At 48.6% G+C, this 21,493-nt stretch overlaps 1 protein-coding gene across 5 annotated transcripts in view; it reads right to left on the bottom strand.

Moving 5' to 3' along the window:
* TECPR2 (tectonin beta-propeller repeat containing 2) overlaps window positions 1-21,493 on the bottom strand; it is a 129,992-nt gene that overhangs the window by 28,401 nt on the left and 80,098 nt on the right. For all 5 annotated transcript variants that reach the window (XM_002754294.7, XM_035261565.3, XM_078335793.1 and 2 more), the window contains 4 exons: window positions 17,603-17,843; window positions 16,807-16,896; window positions 14,831-15,064; window positions 2,445-2,593 (listed from right to left, as the gene is read on the bottom strand). In XM_002754294.7, the coding sequence (XP_002754340.2) occupies window positions 2,445-2,593; window positions 14,831-15,064; window positions 16,807-16,896; window positions 17,603-17,843 (714 nt within the window). The remainder of the gene's footprint in view (window positions 1-2,444; window positions 2,594-14,830; window positions 15,065-16,806; window positions 16,897-17,602; window positions 17,844-21,493) is intronic.

Here is a 21,493-nt window from a genome sequence, read left to right as displayed (position 1 = left end):
CAAGATCACACCATTGCACTCCACATTGGGCAACAAGAGCAAAACGTTGTCTCAAAAGAAAAAAAAAATTGGATAAAGTTTGTTTTTGGTGAGGATGGGAAAACAAAAATTCTTGTCTCTTGCTGATGGAACATGCAATGGTGTGGCCACTGCGAAAAATACTTCGACATCCTTAAAAAATTCAACACGGCAGGGCGCGGTGGCTCACGCCTGTAATCCCAGCACTTTCAGAGGCTGAGACGGGTGGATCACCTGAGGTCAGGAGTTTGAGACCAGCCTGGCCAGCATGGTGAAACCGTCTCTACTAAAAATACAAAAAGTAAACCGGGTGTGTGGTGGTGTGTGTCTGTAATCCCCGCTACCTGGGAGGCTGAGGCAGGAGAATCACTTAAACCTGGGAGGCAGAGGTTGTAGTGAGTTGAGATCGCCTCACTGCACTCCAGCCTGGACGAGAGGGAGACTTTGTCAAAATAATATTAATAAGTTCAACACAGAATCAATCCCCATAAGACCTGCAATTCCACGCAACAGAACTGAGAGCATACATCCTCCCTAAAGACTTGCACACAAATGTGGACAGCAGCATTACTCACAGTAGCCCATGAGCAGAAGCAATGCAAATGTCCATCCACTGGTGAAACGGTAAACTGATGCGGCCTATCCAAACAACAGAACTGTTATTTAGTGGAAAAAGTAATTAAGAACCGACATATCTACAACGTGGATGAACTCTGAAACACGATACAAAGTGCAAGATGTCAGATGAAAAAGGCCACATATTAGGTGATCCAATTTATATAAAATGTCCAGAATAGGCAAAGCCATAGAATTAGAAAGTAGATCAGTGGCTGCCATGGGTGGAGGGGCTGGGGGTTCTGTGAGAGAAGGAAGTAACTGCTAATGGGTAAGGGTTTTCTTTTTTTTTTTTTTTTTTGGAGTGATGAAACATTCTGGAATTGGCTGGTCCTAACTGTTGCACACTCTGTGAATATGCTAGAAACGCTGAGCTGCATACTGTCGAAGGCTGAATTTTTATGCTACTCGAGTTATAACTTAAAAGGAAGAATATAAAGAGTTAGAAGGAAAAAAAGGAACGTATTGACAGTGATGTGTCAGAGGAGTCCACTTGGGTGAAGGTAACCAGAGAATTTAAGAACAATAATGAAACTAACGACGAGCGGCTTGCTTTCCATCATCACTGCACCCCAGTAGTGCTGAACAATGGCAGTAAAAAAGGCTCCTCTCCTGCAGGGTGGACTGCTCCCTGTATGCCACTGTGAGTACACCACTGTGTGCAGAGGGAAAAGGGAGCGTGCATTATAATTCATTATGTACAACCTCATGTTTGCACAGTGCTGTCAGAGGCATAATCTTCCCCATAAACCTGTGGAGGAGGAAGACCCACCAGTGAGACAAGAAGCCTCCCTGTGGCCATGACTGCTAGTGATGGCCTCCACAGAGCTCTGGAGGCGAATACTGATTTCAGTAAAGGGTTTCCCACGAGCCACACTCCCCAGGGCTGGTGGGCGGGACTGGTGTCCTCATCCCCGAGGCCTCGCCATGCCCAAAACGTGGATAGTTACCCACAAAGGCATTTACCCGACTCTATTTCCTGACTCCACTGAAGGTTTCTCTGCCCAACAAGGAACCATTCCTCCCTCCCCACTGCTGCGTCCACATACGGCACCTTCACCTGTTTTCCAGCAGTTACCAAAGGGGCCTAGCAGGAGGCTGTGAAAACAAGTCTCAGAAAAGCACAGCCCCTAAAACAAACCAAAAAAACAAAAAAAAGAACAGAAAACCACAGCCCCTAGTTATGAACTGCAATAGAAATCTATGCAGCACGGGAACCACGTCTGTGGGGTCTTCAAGGGTAACTAGATAGTACATTAAAATCAGACTTCTGCTTGTGAGCTGAGTGTTGGGAGAGCCAGCAGAGCACAGACACTCTCCTGGGATGGATGCGCTGTCATCTGAAACAGAGCAGGAGCTGGCCAGGGGTGCGCTGGGCAGGAAATGGAATTTCTTCAACAAACTGGGAGAGGCACGTGGCATTTTTTCCATGACAAGAATTGAAGTGACTTTTACTTTCTTCTTTATACTTTTCGGTACTGATTTAATATCATAAAATAGAGGTTCCAATATATACAGGCAGATTTAAAACGTAATATTCACTTAGTAAAAAGTCAGACACAAAATATTTTTATTTTGAAAGAGAAAAAATATGAGTTGACTCCTAATCTGTGACAATCTGTTCAGCTCTAAACTTCACAAATATCGAATTCCAACTGTGATGTCAGTGAGCAAGTGTGGAGACCTGGGGGCGTGCTCCTGCCATCTGCCGGGAGGCCTCTCGAGGCTGCGGGGATCTTTTTTCCCAGTCCCAGCATCCTCAGTTTCTGTCTTACTGAGGAGTGAGTTCCCACCAGCTAACTCCTGCTTACCTGGACAGGTGGCTCAATCATTATCCAGGCTGGAAGCATGAGACTGGGATTGAGAGGCTGAGTCCCCACACGGAAGTAAACTCCACCCCTGGAGTCACAGGCCCAGATGTGCTGATTTCCACATGCCAAGCTTGTCAACTTTACAGCTCCTATAGACAAAGAAAAGTACACACATTGTCATTACTTTTTGCACAATGACTCATCTTTCATCTAATCTATGAACTTTGATTTTCTGCTTCAAAGAAAGAAAGGCGGCATTTGCAACTGAACTTGGACACCAAGTCACCTGATCTGCCCTAGTCCATCCACACCGGCTATGTGGACTTGGCTGGGCTTGAGGGTTATGACAGCCTCTGGCCACTCTGCCACGTGCCAGGTACCACACAGCACCCCTTCCAGGCAACAGGCAAAGCAGTCGAGATGCTGCCGGCACAGTGTCCGTAACCACCAAGCCCTGGGGTTAGTACCTCCATGTGGGTCCCATCGCCAGCTTCCTCAGACACGCACTAATGCCAGTCAATTCTGGATCTGGAGAGAGGGAACCCATATTTACAGATAATCTTGATCTTAATTAGAATTAAACTGACTGGGCACGGTGGCACACACCTGTAATCTTAGCACTTTTGGAGGTCATGGTGGATAGATCGGTTAAAACCAGAAGTTTAAGACCAATTTGGGCAGCACAGTGAGACCCTGTTTCTACAAAACACACATAGATGAGTTGGGCATGGTGGCACACGCCTGTAGTCCCAGCTACTCGGGAGGCTGAGATCGCTTGGGCCCAGGAAGTCGAGGCTGCAGTGAGCCATGATGGTGCCACCACACTTGAGCCTGGGTGACTGAGGCCCCATCTCGAAAAAACAAAAAAAAAAACAAAACCAAGTCTCCCAAATAATATTCATTATTCCTTTATTTCTCATTGCTATTGAGACTGATTGTAAGAGGAAAGGAAATGGGAAGTTTTTAAAAAATAGAAATTACATCTGCTAATAGTCTGGCTAAAAGAACAGCAGTCGACAACAGTTCCTGAGTAGCTGCTGTGGACAGGCTGTCAGCCAGGTCTTCACTCATCTCAAACCCACAACAATGACACACGGCGAGTACTGTCCCACTTTACCCATGAGACCACTGGGCAGGAGACAGCCCGTCAAGGAGGCAGAGGAGGATCTACCATTTGGACGCGGGTCAGCCTGGCTCCTCAGAATCAGCAACCTCTGACCTCTGAGACTTTCCCTGCAGCGCAATGCACAGATCTTCAGGGCTAAGTTCAATTCCATTTTTTTGTTTTGTTTTTGAGACAGAGTCTCTTTCTGTCACCTAGGCTGGCATTCAGTGGCGTGATCTTGGCTCACGGCAACCTCCACCTCCTGGGTTCAAGCAATTCTCATGCCTCAGCCTTCCAAGTAGCTGGGATTACAAGCATGTGCCACCATGCCCAGCTAATATTTGTATTTTTAGTAGAGACGGGGTTTCACCAGTTGACCAGGCTGGTCTCGAACTCCTGACCTCAAGTGATCAACCCATTTCAGCCTCCCAAAGCATTGGGATTACAGGTGTAAGCCACCATGCCCGCCCCAAAGTTTTAAACAACTTTGTCACCCCAGAAAGTTCCCTCGACTCCCTTCTGGTCAATGCCCTCTACCCTGAGGCAACTGCTGAACTGACTTCTTTCTTTCTTTCTTTTTTTTTTTTGAGACAGAGACTCGCTCTGTTGTCCAGGCTTGAGTGCAGTGGTGTAATCTTGGCTCATTGCAACCTCTGCCTCCTGGGTCTTTTTTTTTGAGACAGTCTCGCTCTGTTGCCCAGGCTGAAGTGCAGTGGTATAATCTCTGCTCACTGCAGCCTCAGCCTCCCGGCTTCAAGCAATTCTCCTGCCTCAGCTTCCCGAGTAGCTGGGATTACAGGCACCTGCCACCACGTCCAGCTAATTTTTATATTTTTAGTAGCGAGGGGGTTTCACCATGTTGGCCAGGCTAGTCTCCTAACCTCAGGTGATCCGCCTGCCTCGGCCTCTCAAAGTGCTGGGATTAAAGGCGTGAGCCGCCGTGCCCGGCCTGTTGAACTGGCTTCTATCCCACAGGTGAGTTCAGTCTAGTCTAGAGGTTCCCAAAGCAGAAGCACAGCATGCACGCTCTGGCATCGGTCTTCCTCCACACAGTGCCATGCAGGGAAGTGCTACCACGGTGCCACTCCTCTTCACTGCCACCCATGACTTCACTGCACACACATGACAAGGCAAGGTTCTCCGTTCACCTGCTGAACTATGCACTATTAGGAGCAACATGGCCATAATCACTCTTGTGGGAGGCTTTTTTTTTTTTTTGAACATGTGTTGATTTCCTTGAATAAATGCCTGGAAGTAGACTTGCTAGCTATAGGATAGGTACCTGTTTGACTCTTTTTTTTTTTTTTTTGAGACAGAGTCTCACTTTGGAGTACACTGGCACAATCTTAGCTCACTGTAACCTCCACCTCCCACATCCAAGTGATTCTCATGCTTTAGCCTCCCAAGTAGCTGGGATTACAGGCACCTGCCACCACAGCTGGCTTTTTTTTATTTTAGCAGAGCCAGGGTTTTGCCTTGTTGACTATGCTGGTCTTGAACTCCTGACCTTAAGTGATCCATCCACCTTGGCTTCCCAAAGTGCTGGGATTACAGGTGTGGGCCACTGTGTCCAGCCTGGTTCACTTAAAGAAACCACCAGTTTCCTGAATGGCTGTCCTATGCTCACACCCACGGCTGTGTCTGTGAGTTCTGGCTGCCTGCACCCTTGAACCTTTTCCATGACCGCCATTCTAGGAGGGAGGTTGTATCCTGTGGTGGCTTTAATTTGCCTTTCCCGGCTAAGGAATGATGCTGGGAATCTTTTAATATGCTATGGGCATCTGTATATCTTCTTTTGTGAATGCCTGTTCAAGTCTTTTGCTCATTTAAAAATGGACTGTCTCCTGACTGCTGAGTTACAGGAGTTCTCTGTATGTCACAGGCGCCAACCTTGTTTCAGATATGTGCATTGTAAATCTAGTCTGTGGTTTGCTTCATTTTCTTAATAGTGCTTTTCGATAAGCAGTTTTTATTTTTGATGGGTTATTCTGACTTTCAACCATGGAAGAATAGGTGTGCAGCTCCATTAGCTGGTGGTGCTGCCAGAGGAGGGCAGGCGGAGGGCGCCCCACACAGGGTGCAGAACCAGGAGGTGCTGCCCCTGCACAGTTGTCACTGGTATCAGATGACAGCCCACAGAGTGCAGCAAAACACAGAGCCATGACTCTGCCACGTGAACATCTCATCATGTGCCTGCAGTTATGACATCAACCTAAAACTATTAATTCACTGCTATAAAAATTACCATTATTCCTTTATGTATTTTCTAAAGATGACAATTTCTCTATTCCAAGAATTAACTGTATTTTCTCCTTCCTTGATCTTGTACAGAATATTTTACTAGGGAGTTTAAACAGAACTCCCTGGAACTCTAAATTACATATGCAAAGATCTGTACCAGTCAAAATAAAGTACCTTCAGGAGCAACTCTAGAAATAGCTAAGAAACAAATGCTAGTTAAGAAACAATTTTGCATGGAGTCCTCAACCTGGCTCTACGAAGAACTACAGGCGGCGGCGATCATGCTAACAGAGTCACGTGGTGACAGCAACACACCAGGCCAGCATCTCAGAGTTGGCAGCAACAACGCTGCTCACAGAACATAGAGCTCACGACATAGTCAACCTCCTTTCAGAACATAGACAAAGGACTGTAGACGATGTGCTCCAGTGCATAAACCAGCTTCTTCCCAACTGAAGACACAGGTTCAAGATGACAAAGTTGAACTGAGGGCTTTCCTGCCCCAGAGTCTCACCTGGGCCACCTGGAGAATGAGTTGTGAGCCTGTTCCACAGAAGAAGTGGTCAGGGTGTGGTGAACGTGGTGCAGAGACCACTGCCCTCCCCAGACACTCCATGGCTCCCTCACATTCCCTTAGAGTTAGGCAGGATCCCACAACCAGTTCTGGCAACAGGCTCTGAGAAGAAGGAACCAAGATGGTGGAGCCGCAGAGCAAAGCAGGCGGGATCAGGCAGCCACCGCCTGGAGGACCACGACCCTTGGAAGAAGGCAGATGCAGGGCCAGCTTCGCCGGAGCGGGGCCACCGTTCACTGTGTGCAGTTGCTGGTGTCTGGGGCTTGCTCAGGAAGCACAGCTCAGCCTGGCTGATGCTAACACAGTGACATTTTCCTGCCTGTCCCTGTTTTGTCCTTATTTTTTCTTCTGTTTAAAAAAAAATGCTTTAATTACTTTATTCGACAAAGCAGACCTTTTCCCTTAGGATTATTTCTTAAACATATTATTTTAAAACAAAAAGTGGCATTTATTTGATGCTTTACTATTTATAAAATACTTTTCTGCATAAATTACTGAATAATGTAATCTTGTTTGTTACCTAACGGCATAAACTGACACTGAATGGTTCTTCATTAAATGCTGTGATCTGATAAATTAAATTACAAATTTCATTAGTTTGCTAAACATTCCAATGCCTGACATAATGCATATTTATGTGTAAGGGAAATAAAATGTTATAAGCCTCTTAAATATCTGCTAAGTGATGCAAATTTTCTTCCAAAAACTAGGATTATAATAAATCACTACAAAATTCCATATTCAATCTCTACAACGGGGTTAGTAGCCAAACATAACAATTCCTTTAATTTAATCCCATAGCAGCAGGTGCTCTGGTAATTTGTAGAGGGCAGAAAGAAACAGGATGCTGTATCTTAAAGGGAAAAAAATTAAAGGTTTGCTTATAGCCACTACCGGAGATAACGAAAAAAAAAGGGAAAAAAATTAAAGGTAAAATCATATTCACTATTTGATACACTAAAGTCATCCTCATCCTTGAAATTAAAATTTCTTTTTTTTTTTTTTGAGGCAGAGTCTTGCTCTGTCACCAAGGCTGGAGCGCAGTGGCGCAGTCTCAGCTCACTGCAACCTCCGCCTCCCAGGTTCAAGTGATTCTCCTGCCTCAGCCTCCCGAGTAGCTGGGATGACAGATGTGCACCACCACGCCTGGCTAATTTTTGTATTCTTAGTAGAGATGGGGTTTCACCATGTTGACCAGCCTAGTCTCAAACTCCTGAGCTCAGGTGATCCACCTGCCTTGGCCTCCCAAAGTGCTGAGATTACAGGCGTGAGCCACTGAACCCAGCCTTGTTTTCGAATTCATTTATTATTATTATTATTTTTTGAGACAGAGTTTCACTCTGTTACCCAGGCTGGAGTGCAGTGGCGTCATCTCAGCTCAGCAGTGGCACAATCTCAGCTCACTGCAGCCTCTGCCTTCTGGGTTCAAGCAATTCTTGTGCCTCAGCCTCCTGAGTAGCTGGGACTACAGGTGTGAGCCACCATGTCTGGCTAACTTCTGTATTTTTAACAGAGACAGGGTTTTGCTATGTTGGCCAGGCTGGTCTCAAACTCCTGGCCTCAAGTGATCCTCCTGCCTCTACCTCTCGAAGTGTTGAGATTACAAGCGTGAGCCACATAGCCAGCCTGAAATTAAACTTTCTGTTTGTCATTTCAAGAAGGCTGATGATGTTTCAGATCTAACAATGACTTAGTGCTGCCAAGGTCAACATTGTCCCCGAGGGACTGCTGTCTGAGGCTGCTTGCTGTTGCTCATACAACCAGGAGGACCCTTGCAAAGAAAATACCAGGCTGAAGGAAAGAACACATGTAAATGTATCTCGGACAAGTTTTCATAAAACTAACATCTGCCTCGTGCCCTGGGAAGGCTGATGGCAACTTAGAGCAAGAGCTGAGAATTTTCCTGGGAGGGTGGGAGTCACGTCATCCACCAGGCAGCTGTGTGTGATGACATCCTGTACTTGCGTGGGAGGCAGTTTTATCTTTGATTACCTGTAACAAGGCCAAATGTAGGATCAAAACTCACATCCCAGAGTGACTCAGAAATCGAGCTACAAATAGTACTGACTCTCCTGGACATTTTAAATCCTGCTGGTGCAGTGGCACGCACCTGTAATCCCAGCACTTTGGGAGGCTGATGTGGGAGGATCGGTGGAACCCAGAGTTTGAGACCAGTCTGGCCAATATAGTGAGATCCTGTCCAAAATGAAAACAAAAATCCCGTTGGGTATGTACTGTCACCTAGCAATCGGTCCCTGCCTGTAAAGTCCCCACATGCATCATGTGTAAACTTCCAACAAAAATAATGTGAGTCAAACTAAAATATTTGTTTTTTTTTTTAAGAAACAGGATCTTGCTCTGTTGCCTAGACTAGGCTCAACAACTCAGACTCAAGCAATCCTCCTGCCCCAGCCTTCTGAGCAGCTAGGACTACAGGTGTGCGCCACCATGCTTGGCTCTGAAATGACAGGCAGAAGCAGAGAGCTCAAAGGGAACACAGTAGAAAAGCGTTATGATGGGTTCAGTCACTGAAGACGTTCAGTGGGGAGGTGGCAACCTCAACTGAGTCCCAAAAGGAAGAAGAGTTGAAGAAAGGAAAGCAGCCCCTGGAAGGAATATTGGCCACAGGAAGAGAAACACATGGGCAGCACGAACGTGCACGGTACATTAGGGAAGGGAAGGGCAAGGCCAGGAATGGCTGAAGTCCCCAGTGCAAGAGGCCCTGGAACGCCAGGCTTGCTAGACCCTGGGCGCCACACCAAAGACTGGAGCTTTATTCTAGTGGAGCGTGGAACCACGTAACATTCAGGGCAACACCACTGGAGCTGTGTTTGAGGAAGACAGCTCTGGTAACCACGATGGGAGGTGGGCACACCTGGTGCCACAAGGCAGCCTCTGTAGGACAGCAACTTGGTGGCGAGGGGGCTCCACCCTGGCAGTGGTGGGAGGGAAGCAGAGGTCCAGAAGCAGGGAGACCTTCAGCTAGATGGCCAGGACACTGCTCACTGACTAGTCAAAAGAGTACTCTGCTCTTTCCAGCAGAATTTAGTGAAAGCAACAGGGCACAGTGGCTCACACCTGTAATCCCAGCACTTTGGGAGCCCAAGGCGGGTGGATCATCTGAGATCAGTCAAAACAAGCCTGACCAACATGGTAAAACCCCATCTTTACTAAAAATACAAAAATTAGTCAGGTGTGGTGGCGCAGGCCTATAATCCCAGCTACTTGGGAGATTGAGGCAGGAGAATCACTTGAACCCAGGAGACAGAAGTTGCAGTGAGACTAGGCAACAGAGTGAGACACTGTCTCAAAAAAAACCCCCAAAAAACGGAATTTAATGGGTGCAGAGGATCAAAGTTAGGCAAAAGAGCACATCTGGGGGAGGCTAAATTTGATATTGAACAAAATCCTCAAATGCAGTCATGGTGCTTCCATTCATTGCTATGTGCACCTGCGACTGCTGACTTTTATTTATTATTTATTTATTTTTTTCTCCAACCCTGCCCCAACCCGCTGCTGGCTTTTAAAAATATTTTTAGAGGTGGGGTCTTGTTATGTTGGCCAGGTCAGTCTTGAATTCCTGGCCTCAAGCAATCCTCCCAAAGCGCTAGGATTAGAGGTGTAAGCCACTGCCCCTGGCCCACTGCCAACTTTTAAAAGAGAAATGAAGCACCCCAATTAATTCCAGATAAGTAACACAGGCAGAAGCCAGGTCAGCCAGATGACTCTCCTTTATTGTCAATGCACATTCAATGCACATGGCCTGATCACAGCTGCCAGGCACGGTCAGTCACACATGGGCTCCTGGGCAGACAGCATGCCTGAATTCAAAACTTGTAATCCCTCACTTAAATACAGAATTATTAAAAGATCTGTTGGGCTGGGCACAGTGGCTCACGCCTGTAGTCCCAGAACTTTAGGTGGCCAAGGCAGGTGAATCAGTTAAGGCTAGGAGTTTGAGACCAGCCTGGTCAACATGGTGAAACCCCGTCTCTACTAAAAATACAAAAATTGACCGAGCATGGCTGTGTGCACCTGTAATCCCAGCTACTCAGGAGGCTGAGGCAGGAGAATTGCTTGAACCCAGAAGGCAGAGGTAACAGTGAGCTGAGATTATGTCACTGCACTCCAGCCTGGGCAACAGAGCAAGACTCCATCTCAAACAAACAAAAAAGAAGTCTCTTGACCCACCTGCCTTTCCCACAGGATACAGACTACACCTGAAGACAGCCCAATAGCTACAGATCTGCTGCCCCTGGTGATGCTCACTGCCCTACCCTGGCACAGCAAAGGCTGGGGAGGTGACCATTCTTTCTAGGGGAGAAACCCAGCTTCAGTGGGATTGAGTCCCAGGAGTGAGAGGGAAACAGGAACGAGTTGACCCTGAGTCCAAGATGGCCTTGGGCCCTCCAGTCCAGTGCTCAGCAGGTATTCGCTGAGGGGATGGTCTGCGGATCCTGGTCGCCTGCTCACCTCCCTTATCGCAACACAAAGCTGCCAACCCTGGACTTGACACATTCTCTCAGAATGTGTAGGAAATGGGAAAGGAGTCTTAATTCAACATTTCAAGATCAACCAGATAACTCAGATAAAGAAAATCTAAAGCTCAGGGCAGGAAAAGGACTACTCGAGGTGGTGCTTTAACAAGAGATGCTGGACTCTCTTCCCCCATGGCAAAAACTGGGGCAACACAAGCAAAAGCCCCACCACCAGCCTGAGGATCTGTGCAGCTAACAAACGCTACAGAGCGCCCCCAAGCAGAATGCCACTGCTTTCGGATGGCCAGGCTGCCGGGAGATGGCTCACACTAAAGACAGTACGCCTCCCTTATCTGTGCATCCCCCGGGGGGTTGGACTTCGGGGGCTGCTGCTCTCATTAGAAAGGAGAGGAAACCAAGGCAAGGCACGGTAGCTCATGCCTGACTGGGAGGCCGAGGCGGGCAGATCACTTGAGGTCAGGAGTTTAAGACTAGCCTGGACAACATGGTGAAACCCCATCTCTACCCAAAATACAAAAGTTAGCTGGGCCCAGGCACAGTGGCGCATACCTATAATCCCAGCACTTTGGGAGGTGGAGGTGGGCGGATCACTTGAGGTCAAGAGTTCAAGACCAGCCTGGCCAAGGTGGCAAAACCCCATCTCTGCTAAAACTACAGAAATTAGCCAGGTATAGTGGCAGGCACCTGTAATCTCAGCTACTTGGGAGGTTGAGACAGGCAGAACTGCTTGAACCTGGGAGACAGAGGCTGCAGTGAACTGAGATTGTGCTACTGTACTCTAGCCTGGGCAACAAAAGGAAACTCCATCTTGAAAAAAAAAATTAGCTTGGCATGATGGCACATGCCTGTGGTCCCAGCTACTTGGGAGGCAGAGGTGGGAGGATTGCTTAAAGCCTGGGAAGGCAGAGCTTGTAGTGAGCCAAGATCGTGCCACTGCACTTAGCCTGGGTGACAGAGTGAGACCCCATCTGGAAAAAAAAAAAAAAGAAAGGAGAGGAAACTGCAGTTAAAGGCAAGCTGCCTGGGGCCCAGCTCTGTCCTGCCTCTGCCATGAGTCCCCACACCTCTGCCTGTGACCTCCTTGTACTCACTGCCTGTCTGATCCATTTCAGGCTCAGCTGGATACTGACATTGATTTGTTAATGATTTTGCAGGCAGGACACAGGGGCTTAGTCAAAACCTGCCCATCCACAGCAAACAGGACCCCCAGGCCATCCCTCCGCTCACACACCCATCCCCTCAACGAATATCTGCTGAACACTGGAGGGACCAAGGCCATCCCGGACTCATGATAGACTCGTTCCTGTTTCCTTCTCACTCTTGAAACTCAATCCCACGGAAGCCAGGTTTCTCACCTAGAGAAACCTCCCGTGAAGCCCAAATACACACCTTAGAGACCTGCACAACTTGAGCCAGCTAGCCAGTGCTGGGAGGACTGGACTGAGTCAGGAGGGGGCACGAGCTATACTGGAGGTGGGAGGCCCAACCAGGGCTGGCTCCAGCAGTGCAGAACCTGGCATGACGCCCGTTTACTCTGAAGCCTGCCATAGTGCAGGAGCCTTCCTGGAGGGGCTGGCAAGGAGCCGTGCAAGGGAACCAGTCCTGTTTCTCACCCAAACAGTGCAGGTGAACATGGCCTCCGACAGTGCTCAAGATTCAGGTGTAAGGAGAACACACATCATGCGCTGGACTTTTTACCCGCAGAGGGAACTAGCAGCATTTTCCAGTTAGTCTGGGGAGGAGCTGCTGGAGAAAGACTCAGAATCAGTAGGGTCTCTGAACAAACGTAAGGCTTCCCAGGGCAGGCGGCAGGTCAGCCAGCACCAGTGTTCAGGCCTCTCTCAGCCTCAGCCTGGTCTGATCAGTTACTGTCAGTGACACGGAGAGGAGGGTGTTTGTTCTCAAGAAGCTAGACGGTGACTGGTGGGTCCAAAAGGCAGTGGGGAGGCCCAAAGCACAAAGAACAAAAATTACCCAGACAACCCCAAGCCCTGGAACAGAACTTGCTTCTTTCAGTTGAGTTAATCCTCAGAGGCCTTTTCAGGCAAAAGAATGGGTGACGTCCACTCAGCACCCTGTAGGAGCCCCTGGGGCTGAGCGCAGCGGCCACTGCCAGGCTGCCTAGGACAATGCTTGCTTTACAAGGCTCTCCTCGTCAGCTGGGAGCATACGGACTGCAATGCAGCCAGGAGCCTGGGGAGGAGGAGGAGAAGCCCTTCTCTTCTTGCTTTCTTTTTCGTATTTTTCTTTTGAGACAGAGTCTTGCTCTGTCACCCAGGCTGGAGTACAATGGCACGGATCTCAGCTCACTGCAACCTCTGCCTTCCAAGTTCAAGTGATTCTTGAACCTCCCAAGTAGCTGGGATTACAGGCGTGCGCCACCACACCCAGCTAATTTTTGTATTTTTAGTAGAGACAGGGTTTCACCATGTTGGCCAGGATGGTCTTTCAGTCCTGACCTCAGGTGATCCACCCACCTCGCGGCCTCCCAGAGTGCTGGGATTATAGGTGTGAGCCACTGTGCCTGCCTCGGCCTCCCAGAGTTCTGAGATTACAGGCGTGGGCCACTGTGCCCACCTCGGCCTCCCAGAGTGCTGGGATTACAGGTGTGGGCCACTGTGCCCGCCTCGGCCTCCCAGAGTTCTGGGATTACAGGTGTGGGCCACTGTGCCCTGTCTTCTTGTTTTGTTTCTCCCCGCTCCTTCTCTTTTTTTTTTTCCTTTTGGTGAGTACACGTGGTTCAGTTCTCAAACATTAAATGCTTACGCAATTCAAGTCTACTAATATAACCATATGCTGGTTGTAAATTAAAAAACTTGGAAACCTTATAACCAGGAAGTTCCAGAGTCAGTCCTGCTGAGTCAGTTCTGATGCAAGCGCAGGGCTCACCCAGGGCCCTGGGAGCCATCTGCACAGTTCCACCTTCAGGTAAACCACACTTATGCTGCCTGATCCACCAAGAATCTATTAGAGAGAAATCTAATGTTGTTGGCTTATTTTATTATTTCTTGGAACATGAATGAATTATTTACAAATAGCACTACATTCTCTCCCTCCCTCTCTCCCTCCTTTCCTCTCTCTCTCTCTCTCTCTCTCTCTCTCTCTCTCTCTCTCTCTTTTCTTTCTTTTGAAATGGAGTCTCACTCTGTTGCCCAGGCTAGAATGCAATAAATAGTGTGATCTTGGCTTACTGCAAGCCCTACCTCCCAGGTTCAGGCAATTGTCCTGCCTCAGTCTCCCAAGTAGCTGGGACTACAGGCATGCATTGTTATGCCCAGCTAATTTTTTTTGTATTTTTAGTAGAGATGGGGTTTCACCATGTTGGCCAGGTGGTCTCGAACTCCTGATCCACCAACCTTAGCCCCCCAAAGTGCTGGGATTATAGCCGCTGTGCCTGGCCTACAAATAGCACTACATTTTTTAGCCTACTCTGTGGCTTTTGAAGGGAGATACAGAGAAAAGCAGAAGCTACTCGGTGCAGGTCCTCCTGGATCTGGCTGAGCTGAAGAGAGAGCTGGCACCGGTGTGCTGAGCCACTCTCCTCTGCCAGGCACTGTCCTGAGGAGATGGACAAATGTGGCACTGATCCCATCGTAGGGAACGCCCATCTTTCCAGCTTTTAAGGCCATAGAGCTATGCCCCACATTCAGACAGACCGACAGGGGCAGCTGCATCACCAGTATCCTTCAAGCTGCTCTCAGCGAATGGCCCCTTAACCTGAGGACGCACGCTCTCCTGGGGTTCTGACAGCCCTGCAAACTCTAAGGGGCAGGGAAGGGACAAAACCCAGAGGCTGTCTAGTCTGGAGTAGCAGCCAAGTGAGCTCCTGACATCCAGCAACTTATAAATATCCTCTCAGAACTCTCACAAGTTGAACACAGGCTGGGCAGTTTTGTTCGACATGATGCTCTGGTGCAGTCTGAGGGCAGTCAGGGCTCCACCAGGCATACTCACGAGACGGCCATACCTAGCTGGGAGAGGTCCAGCCTGGTCCAGTGCATGCCTGTGGGGCAGCTCTTGGAGAGCGTCCTGATGAACACCTGGCCGAGGCTATCCAGCGCCCACAGCGCATCCTGGCAGGCGGCGTAGGCGCGCATCTCGGCATCGGGAGGCAGCTGCACCGTGGAGGGCCGTGACTGTGCACTCCGGGCGCTGACACTGCAGAGGTCCTTGCTGCTCTGGCACAACCACAGGGAGCTCCCTGCGAAAAGGGACATGTTTGTCATCATGGCGCTGTCTGCTCCAAGCTGCCCGCCCTAAATGCACAAGGCAGCTGTTGCCTTCTGGCAGATGCCGTCCACCTGGCCGCGGTGCCGCTCACTCACCTGCCCGTTCCCATGCGGGCAGGAGTGGTGCAGCACTTTAAGAAGTCAGAGGCAAGCACCACAACCAACAAGAAACAGGCCTGAGATGTTTGAAAGAAATGGAAAGAAGGCAGGGCTTAGGAGATTTTACGAAGGCCGTAATGTCGGCTTACTGGTTCTGGCCTCCCATTTTCATGGGCTGGGAAGTTTTTCACTTGAACGGAGGCACCAGAGCATTTTTCATATGGAATGTTAATTTTACTGAGAAGAGAAGACTATCAACTCAGGGCCCTGGAAGAGGGTTGGCAGTTCCTGGGAAGGATGGTGCCAAGGCGCTCTCCTAGGCCTCCTGGTGATGGGGCTGGAGGGTAGGCCACCTGCTGGAGAAGGTTTAGAGAGCTGGAAATGCTTCTCTTCCTATCGCTGCCTCAAAATCGTGTCTTTTCATTCCCTCCAGCATTTAAAAAAAGTCCTTTAGGTATAACAGATTCTGTTTAAAATGCAAAGAATCCTTAGGGCAGTTAAAAGCTTGGTCACAGCACACTATCTGAGGTATTATCTATAACTTGCGGCCACACGTTTTGGAATTCAAACCTTTTCTGGAGTTTTGAAAACCTTAGCTAACAGGTATGCCATAGGTTTACAGAACAACCCTGAGGGCCTGGCGCTCCCTGGTGAGGTGCAGTGACAGTCCTGCACCAGCACGGAGACAGTCACAGCCAACAGATCCACGGAGGCTGGAGGCAGCCCTGTGTGAGACCCAGTCAAGTTTGACTGCCAAATCAATTTATGCCAAACTTAAGAAATAATTTAGTGTTTTCAGAGATTTCTAGGTTTCAGAACTGTGGTCCCAACAATCTGGTGAGTAAGAAGTTACTGTAGTGACCCAATGACCTGCATCCTAGTGGGACTAACGGTTTGAACCAACCAAATGATTCCCTCTTGATCACAGATTTCATCGTGTCTTCAAGTTTAACCCTCAGTGCAATCCGGGGAGGAGGTACAGCTACTTCCCAGAGAGGTCACCTGACTGCCTGGGCTCCCAGCTAACTGGGTGGGGAAACTGCCTCTCCTGGCCACAGATGCCAGCTCCCCACCCTCCCATGCTCTGGCTCCCTCATGAACCCCGTGCTCTGTAAGGGACACTAAGTTCTGCCCAGGAATGTGGGCAGGAGCACTCCCTGCAAGGTAGGTCTGCCTAATGGGGTGCAAATGTGGGACTTATGTGATCCAGAGTCTGTGAACAAGATGGAAAGAGGCTGCTGGGAGGTGACAGAAGGACTCTGGAGGGGAGATGGGAAGGTGCCTGAAGAAGCTGTGGCCCCTGCCATGTGCTGCTGGAAGTCACCAGTTGTGGGCCCTGGTGGCCGCAGTGTAAGCTCGTCCTTCAGAAGGGTACTTTCCCTCATCTTCATGCTGCTCGGTCCCTCTCAGCAGCTCTCCTGGTCAGGACTATCCCCTTCAGGGCCCTAGGCTCAGCTAACAGGGGCTACGGGCCTGTGACACCTGTGACACCCCTACGTGGTTGGTCTCAGAGGCGCACCCCATCACGAATGAGGCCACAGTCGGACCGTGGTTTGAACCTTTCCAGCAGTGAAGCTGTGCTCTAGATTTCTCGGCGAGGCTAAGACTGACCCACCTTCCTTTGTGGGAGCCGCAGAAGCCAACACGAAGGCCCATTTTGCGGCAGAAGCTGTCCCACGGGGAACAACATGATGCCAGTAAGTGCCTGGAAAGAGTAAATGGGAAGAATGTGTTAGAGAAAGAAGACCGACAAAACCACTTCAGGGCCTAGTTCTACACGACAGCTGGCCTTCAAACCCCTTCTCCAGATAATTCTAGAGTGTCCCTAAATTCGACGACATGAGCCGTCAGAGCCTGCCATTCATTTCTGTCTGAACACTGCCAGGCAGAGCCACATCTAGCCCAGGAGCAAGAAGGTCACACAGCAGGGAGACGGTTGGAGAAAATTCACAAAGCAAGGGCTTCACTCACAGAAACGAACCCCGGGATGCATGGACCAGCGTCGACATTCACAGACCTGGCCAGAGCCTTGCATTTCCAGCAGTGGCCACCACCTTCCCTCCAGGAAACGGACCACTCTCTCCCTAGGCTCTTCAGGTTTAGGTGGATTTTTTTCACTTAAAATGTGAAACTGTTAACATAAAAATGACCTCCATTTGCTTTTCTTAAGCCATGAAAGGTTTCCAGGGGAAACACACTCTCCAGACTCAGGGATCCAAGTTTTAGGAATGACAGATTTTTTAAAAAGGAGAGAAACTGATCACAAAGCATGAAGAGGGCCCCACTAGACACTTCATACTGCTGGCACTAGCTGAGCTTTTCAAGTTGAGATCTTTAAGCTTCCCTTAAATGTTGGCTTTAAAGTGAGGCTGCCTATAAAGCCAGTGTGAAACATACAGCAATTCACCCACCAATGAGGCTTCCCTTAGCCACGTGGAATTCATTCTTTCCCGAGGAGATCCAGACACCGCTGTTATTGACCCCGAGAAGGCTTGGCTGGCACTGAAGCTGCTGGGACCAAAATGCCATGCGCAGCTTATCTGCCACCTTTTCTACCGGGGCTTGGGCTGCTGTGGCCACCGAGTGAGTGGCATGGATGATTGTCTGAAATAAGCTGCACTGGTCAAACACCACATAGTCTGTGATGCTCACCTGGAAGGAGACAAGGAAAAACCCCGAGTCAGAGCAACTACAGTGTAGACGCTCCGCTTCGAGGGAAGGTTCCGGCCCAGGCCCACAAGCACAAATGTGCACTTGTGGAAGGACCAAAAACGTGACAGGATGCCGGCAAACCGCTAACGCTGACTCCCGCTCCTTCGCAGCGGTGGAGTTAAAGTATGGAAGAATTTATCCACATTTTAGACACTTTTACATAACATGGATCTTTTACAAGCAGGTATTACATTTGTGATTAAATATCACCCCCCCACACACCCCTTCTAAGAAGACTTTCATTCTAATCAGAGCGAGAAAGAATAATTTTGCCATCTTTTCTGAGACAGTCTTGCTCTGACATCCAGGCTGGAGTGCAGTGGCTCAATCATACTCAGCCTTGATTTCCAGGATCAAGCAATCCTCCCACCTCAGTCTTCCAAATACAGGTGAATGCCACCACACCTAGTCAATTTTTCTTTTTTTTTTTTTTTGAGACAGAGTCTTGTTCTTGTCACCCAGGCTGGAATGCAATGACACAATCTCAGCTCACTGCAACCGCCGCCTCCTGGGTTAAAGCAATTCTCCTGCCTCAGCCTCCCAAGTAGCTAGGATTATGGGCATGTACCACCATGCCCAGCTAATTTTTGTAATTTTTGGAAGAGACGGGGTTTCACCATGTTGGCCAGGCTGATCTCGAACTCCTGACCTCGTGATCCGCCCACCTCAGCCTCCCAAAGGGCTGGGATTACAGGCATGAGCCACCGTGCCCAGCCCACCTAGCCAATTTTTAAATTTTTTGTAGAGACAGGTCTCCCTGTGCTGCCCAGGCTGGTCTTGAACTTCTGGGCTCAAGCGATCTTCCTGACTTGGCCTCCCAGAGTACTGGGATTATAGGCATGAGCCACTGCACCTGGCTTCAATTTTGCTTTTAAATTCAGGTATTTCCAGTTGACAACAGTATACGGTACTTAGGAACATGATGAGCATTTATTTAAAAAGGTATGACAAGTAGTGTGATGAACTAATTTTTTGTTTTTTTTTTTCAAGACAGAGTCATGCTCTGTCACCCAGGCTGGAGTGCAGTGGCGTAATTTTGGCTCACTGCAACCTCTGCCTCCTGGGTTTAAGAGATTCTCCTGCCCCAGCCTCCCAAGTAGTTGGGACTACAGGTGCATGCCACCACACCCGGCTAATTTTTTATATGTTTAGTAAAGATGGAGTTTCGCCATACTGGCCAGGTTGGTCTTGAACTCCTGACCTCAGGTGATCTGCCCACCTTGGCCTCCCAAAGTGCTGAGATTACGGCATGCGCCACCACGCCCAGCTTTGAACAACTAATTTATAATCTGAATTGGGACTACTAATAATCAGTGCAGGGCAACAGCATCAACTAGGCCGGTCCTGAGTATCTAGAGTCTAACCCCAGCTGTAAGGCAAGTTGTTTATGAGTGGAAATCTGATTCTCCACTGATGTTCACTCACATTTCTGCACTGCTGGGTTGGATTACACAGAACATCACTGGCATAAATGCCCTACTCCTGGCCAGGCACAGTGACTCACGCCTATAATCCCACTACTTTGGTAGGCCAAGGCAGGTGGATTACTTGAGGTCAGGAGTTCCAAACCAGCCTGCCAACATGGTGAAACCCTTACTCTACAAAAATTAGCCTGGTGTGATGGCACATGCCTGTAACCCCATCTACTCGGGAGGCTGAGGCAGGATAATTGCTTGAACCTGGGAGGTGGAGGTTGCAGTAAGCCGAGATCATGCCACTGCATTCCAGCCTGAGCGACAGAGTGAGCCGCATCTCCAAAAAATATAAATAAAAATAAATAATGCCCTTCTCCTATGACAGCCTCATGCAGGCCATATCCCCAGGTCACACACAATAAAATATGAGAAAAAGTGACATCACTTATTATAGGGAACCTAATTTATTTATTTATTAAGATGGGGTCTCACTTTGTTGCCCAGGTGGGAACACAAGGGCACAATTACAGCTCACTGCAGCCTCAAATTCCTGGGCTGATACCATCCTCCCACCCCAGCCTCCCAAGGAGCTGGGAATATAGGAATGTGCCATCATGCCTGTCTAATTTTTAAAAAATTTTAGGTGGAGGGCCGGGCGCGGTGGCTCAAGCCTATAATCCCAGCACTTTGGGAGGCCGAGGCGGGTGGATCACAAGGTCAAGAGATCGAGACCATCCTGATCAACATGGTGAAACCCCGTCTCTACTAAAAAAAATACAAAAAAAAACTAGCTGGGCACGGTGGCATGTGCCTGTAATCCCAGCTACTCAGGAGGCTGAGGCAGGAGAATTGCCTGAACCTAGGAGGCGGAGGTTGCGGTGAGCCGAGATCATGCCATTGCACTCCAGCCTGGGTAATAAGAGTGAAACTCTTGTATCAAAAAAAAAAAAAATTTTTTTAGGTGGAGATGGAGTCTTTCTTTGCTGACCTGGCTGGTCTTAAACTCCTGGCTTCAAGCAATCCTCCCACCTTGGCCTCCCAAGGTGTTGGGATTACAGGCCTGAGCCACCACGCCTGGCTGGGAACCTAATTTATAAGAAACAAAAACAAGCCGGGCGTGGTGGCTCACGCCTGTAATCCCAGCACTTTGGGAGGCTGAGGTGGGTGGATCACAAGGTCGAGATTGAGACCATCCTGGTCAACATGGTGAAACCCCATCTCTACTAAAAATACAAAAAATTAGCTGGGCATGGTGGTGTGTGCCTGTAGTCCCAGCTACTCAGGAGGCTGAGGCAAGAGAATTGCTTGAACCCAGGAGGCAGAGGTTGCTGTGAGCCGAGATCAAGCCGCTGCACTCCAGCCTGGGTAACAAGAGCGAAACTCCATCTCAAAAAAAATGAAACAAAAAGGAAATGATTGTAAAAGTTGGTACTTTAAAACATGTACAAATCCTTCCCTTTCCCCTCTATGGAAGGACTCATGCTCACTAACGCACTGATCTCACCGAAGTTTACCGGAGGGTCTCTACCATGTCAGGCCACAGGCCCCGAGGCAGAGCCTGTAGCTCTGTTCTGCACTCCAGGGCACTCTCGGCCAGCCTGGCTGCACTCCCCATCGCATGCTCTGGAAATGAGCTCTGAGGGTCTGCACACTGCAGCCCTTCTGGGAGACCCAGCACACTGCCACAAAGTTACCACAGTCAGTCCCAGCACCCAAAATGTGCAGACAAGCAGGACAAAAATTTAAAAGTTTTGCAGCAAACTATAACACTAGCTCTGGCACTAGAAAGAAACCAATCTTGTAGTATTTAAAATAACTCTGCTTTCAAGTACCGCAAAGACGATTCTGTCAAATTAAACTTCTCTAATGTTCTTAATATGATGATAAAACGATACCTAGTTTTCCTTATGATACTTAAATAATTTCGTGCATATATACACATCTAGGTATATATGTGTATATGTATACATATGGTTACAAGTACACAAAAGGTATTTTAAAATCATTTGCATACCTATCAAATATTTCCTAGTACATTAAATTAGACATATCTATACACAATGTATATATTACATACAACACATCTCAAAGAGCAAACACAACTCACTTTCTGCATTCTCATCTGAAAGACCTCAGAACAGTCAATGTGAGACAAGCCTTCAACAAAGCAAGTCT

Source organism: Callithrix jacchus, chromosome 8 (genome assembly GCF_049354715.1).
Source record: "Callithrix jacchus isolate 240 chromosome 8, calJac240_pri, whole genome shotgun sequence".
Lineage (NCBI taxonomy): Eukaryota > Metazoa > Chordata > Mammalia > Primates > Cebidae > Callithrix > Callithrix jacchus.
The sequence above is the reverse complement of the archived record's forward strand: the minus strand, read 5'-3'. Positions and strand labels throughout refer to the sequence as shown.